General features: G+C 37.7%; 1 protein-coding gene across 1 annotated transcript; it reads left to right on the forward strand.

Moving 5' to 3' along the window:
- The first annotated feature begins 2,697 nt into the window (after positions 1–2,697).
- LOC120140877 lies at positions 2,698–4,061 on the forward strand. The gene is made up of 2 exons (XM_039155876.1): positions 2,698–2,808; positions 3,603–4,061. The coding sequence occupies exons 1-2, from the start codon at positions 2,698–2,700 to the stop codon at positions 4,059–4,061; spliced, it is 570 nt and encodes a 189-aa protein (XP_039011807.1).
- Positions 4,062–4,586: the final 525 nt, after the last annotated feature.

Genomic DNA, 4,586 nt, shown 5'->3' on the forward strand with positions numbered 1-4,586 from the left:
CTTGAAAGGAATTTCATCATTGAAATTGGCTTAGAACGAATCACGATCTATCCTTAGATCAAAAACTTAGAATCCTCGAAGTACCTAAACTCTTATCAAGTCTAATCCTCAAGAAAGAAGTCCCCCACAACACGACATACATCTCGAAAACTCACAAAATCAACCTACGATTTCTCAAAAGACGTTAGTTGCGTCGAACCTTAAGCACCAACCTTCTAGAGGCACAAAGCCAAAGAATCTCATTCTTGTTGTCTGACACTGAATGCTCAAAACATTTTATATGGACCAACACTTCTCCACGACTCATTTGTAACCTCTAAACTCTTTACTGACTAACTCTACTCAATTGAGTTAAAATATTACACCACTCTGTAATATTTATTACTCATTGAACATAGGTAATTCGTCATACTACATGTTGAAATCCTACGGACAAGTACCACACGCGATATCGATATCGTCTACTAAAGTTATGATATCGATTCTTGACTTTCTACATATAGGTCTAAAAAGTTTTTACTACACAAATATGAATCAATATCCATCCATTCTACTCGATTGTTTCTCATTTTCCTTACAGCTTATAAATGCGTTACTCACCAGTTCATGCATTTAAGGTAATCACGACTGAAAATCTATTACTTACTGAGCGAAGCTAGCAACATCTAGATATCTTAGAGAGCAAAGATCCCACACAACCGTACTCTAACTTAAGGATCCTATTACTCTAAGTTTTGTACCAATGATTACTTACCACCATTTTATTATTCGATGTTGGCTATACTAGCCAATTGATGTTTAAGTAACATTAAAATCCATGGTATTACACAACACTGTATACTATTAGGTGTTGTATATAGCTTGTACTTATATACCAACATGAAGACATCAAGGATGAGTCTTGAATCACATAGCTAAATTAATTATTATTCACACAAGAAGACATCATGGTGTAGTTGGAGGGTTTAATGCACCTTGAGACTCACTCCCTTTTATCTTACCTATAGTACCCTTAGTACTTAGAGTGAGATCCTAAACTATTGCATCAGAAACATACACCCGACTAAATTACTCCTCGTGAGTACTTAGGGATCTAAGCCCAATTAGCAACTGAAGTGCCTTGGCATAAGCTAAAATATTCATGATATTTCTGGAAAACAAGATGATCGTCATATTAGTTAGGTAACTTGGGTATTCTTAACCCTCTCATGGAGATCTCTACCTCCAAGAATGAACTTGGGATTACTAAATCTTTGTGGGATAGATCACATGAGCCCTCAATTGACTATGCGAAAAAGTCCAATAGCGTGAATTTTTTTATTCATACTCTTAGATGGGAATATGTGTTTGATTTATGGATTATGTATATATTTGTTAGTACAAAGTTATGTCATCTTTGTTTGATCATAAATCCTTTTAATATGTTTTAAGTGAATTTTATATGGATGAATTATGCTTAAATTCAAAAAGGGTGTGAATGGTGAGGTTGAAATGAATATGTGTTGCTTGAATGATAGTTTATAATGATTTGAGTATGCTTTTAATATCTTATGAAATTGGTTGAACTCTAGGTGAATTGGATGTTTCAAGGCATAATTAAGATGTTAAGAATTATTATATAGGTTGTTTATTTATTCAAGTTTAAGTTTGGATTAAATTTATCGATGTTTAGTAGTGGAAATTATCCATTTAGTACATATAATATCATTACTGGATAAGAGTATTGATACCATCAAAAATTTGATTGCAATATACTATTTTAGTATTGATATTTAGATTCAATATCATTATTATCCTTATGGTATCGATACTAAATCGAGACTCAATTAATGTACAAGAGTATTGATACTTATGATTGAAGTATCGAGACTCAACAAGACAATTTTAGAATTAATTCTGAAAATGGATGAGCCACAACATATGAAATAGCTAAGACCGATAAGTTTGTGCACCGTTGTTTATAAAATAGTTTCAAAGGTTTTGGTAAATCATTTGAAGAGTATTATGCCACTATGTATCAGTGAAAATCAAATCAACTTTTTATCTGGGCGACAAATATCGAATAACATCTTGGTGGCGCATGAATTACTACATTATTTAAATTCATCCAAAAATGGTATAAGCAAAGGTGCATCGTTGAAATTAGATATTGAAAAGGCATATGACTGGGTGGAATGGAGTTTCTTGAGGAGTGTCATGCTTAAGCTCGGTTTTAATGGTGCCTTTGTACACATGATTATGCGCTGCATAACTTCTGTCACATTTTCGGTTCGAGTGTATAGTTCTCTTATTTTGGTGTTTTCACCCTCGCGCGGACTTCGTCTCGGAGACCTAGTTTCGCCATTCATTTTCCTATTTATTACACATGGTTTATCAACTTTACTTCATAAGGAACAAAGGGATGGTACAGTCTGAGGTATTTGAGCCTTTCAGAAAAGGCCACGTGTGACACATATACTTTTTGCATATGATAGTTTGGTCTTTATTCATAATTCCACTACCGAAGCGATTAAGGATATCCTACGAGTTTTTGTCGATGCTTCGGGACAACATATAAATTCAGACAAATCATCAATATATTTTAGCCTTAACACTATTTTGGCACACTGACAACAGTTAACGGATATACATGGAATACTACAAGCGGACTCGCTGGGCCATTATCTTGGACTACCAATTGTTATTGGAAAAAATAAGATGTCAGCATTTGGCTTTTTAAAGGAGAAATTGGCAGCTCGGGTTATGGGATGGATGAAACGTCTCCTATCCTATGGAGGGCCTGAGGTTTTTCTAAAATCGATCGCCCAGGTACTACCACAATATGCAATGTCTTCTTATCTTTTGCCAGAATCTTTACTTAATGACATGACTTCTGTAATGCGACGACATTGGTGGACTGGGAAGATCTCGGCCAGTGGTTGGCCATTGATCGCTTGGTCAAATATTTTTCAACCAAAAAGATAAGAGTGATTGGGTTTACCTGATCTGCGATCTTGCATTTTTAGGAAAACAGGTCTAGAGGTTAATCTGGTTCCCTAATAGTTTATTATCTCGAGTCTTGCGGGCTAAATATTTCACACATGGTGATATTCTGAAAGCGAGACAAGGAGAAAGAATTTCTTATGCATGGAAAAGCATTTTCAGGGTGCTTCAGTAGATTGAGGGAGCCATTTATAGGCGCATTGGTATTAATAGTCAACTGAACCTAGTTACGAATAACGGGGTGGTTCTACAAAGGTGACGCTTACAGGGATTACTTTTCCTCCCCACCAGCAAGATTTCGGGCTTCATTATTTATGATGCCAGATTATCCGACTTGGATTGAATCACGCGTTCGAGAGGTGTTCACGAGGGCAGATGCTGATGCAATCTTAGATACCATTATTAACCCGTGTTCTAAGAAGGTCATTATTTGGGGCTAACATGATTCTGGTGTGTACTCGGTTCGGTCTGGGTATTGGTGGTTACAACGTCAGCAACACTCACCGGACCGCATATCTCCTGTTTGGTAGGTCATTGCTAAATTACCGATTATTCCAAAAATATGTATATTGATGTGGCGCTTGGTGCATAATGGATTGCTTGTTGGTAAACGTATTCAGGAAGCATGTTTAGGATTTAGACCGTGTCCTGTGTGCCAAGCTGATGAGGAAACAGCTGCTCATGCTTTGCGTGGCTGTCTGTATGCCCAGGAGGCTGGTTTTTCTGGGGTACCTCGTTTCACACCTGGAGAATCTAGTTTAAGTTGGGTAGAAGCATTATCGCAGTTGTTCACCGTGGAACATTTCACTAACTTTGCGGTTCTACTTTGGAATATATGGAATGGAAGAAATACACTAGTCCATGAGGATAAACTTCAACCTATGTGGCTTATAGCTTTAAATGCACAGGTGCTCCAGAATGCGTTTAAATCAGCCAGGAATTCCACTATTCAAGGAGCAACACGCACAACTGTCGGAGTTCCACTGCAACAGGTGCCAACCAGTGTAGCCCAACAGAAGTGGCGTTCGCCCGACTCTGGAGTTGTTAAAGTTAATGTTGACGGGACTTTCAATCCGTAGCGACGAATGGAGACAGTGGGTATAATAGCTCGTGATGCTACTAGGTTACCCCTAGGGGGTATGGCAGTCTTAGTTCCATCTTGTGGGGAAGTTGGGATTGCCAAAGTACATGCAATTGTGCCTGGTTTGCTTTTTTCTATCGATAACCAATGGACTAATGTGGTATTTGAGTACGATTCTGCTATGGTGGTGAACAAGATCCGGGCTAGACCACCTGATGTTTCCACTACAGGATTTTAGTTACAGGAAACCCGAAATTTGTTTGACTGTAATGCATCATTTGTAATTCAGTTCGCACGACGCAAGTGCAACAAGGTAGCACATTCTTTGGCTACCTGAGCACTACGGTCGGGTAATTCTTTGTTTTTCGACTCGGTTTGTCCCGAGATTATTACATCTGATGTATCTTGTGACATGGTTTCCCGTTAATAGAATTTGGACACTCTTTTCCCCTTATTAGGACTAGAAGGGATTTTTAATGAGGCTCGTCGTTTCTCTAAAAAAAAGTATAGGTACTAATACAAT

The sequence above is a fragment of the Hibiscus syriacus genome, unplaced genomic scaffold (assembly GCF_006381635.1).
Source record: "Hibiscus syriacus cultivar Baekdansim isolate YM2019G1 unplaced genomic scaffold, ASM638163v2 tig00002237_pilon, whole genome shotgun sequence".
NCBI lineage: Eukaryota > Viridiplantae > Streptophyta > Magnoliopsida > Malvales > Malvaceae > Hibiscus > Hibiscus syriacus.

Bases quoted from the DNA above. Each gene is read 5' to 3' on its own strand.
- LOC120140877 (XM_039155876.1), top strand. From the start codon at position 2,698: ATGTCAGCATTTGGCTTTTTAAAGGAGAAATTGGCAGCTCGGGTTATG. The intron at 2,809-3,602 runs GTACTACCACAA...AAACGTATTCAG, and splicing joins TTCTAAAATCGATCGCCCAG to GAAGCATGTTTAGGATTTAG.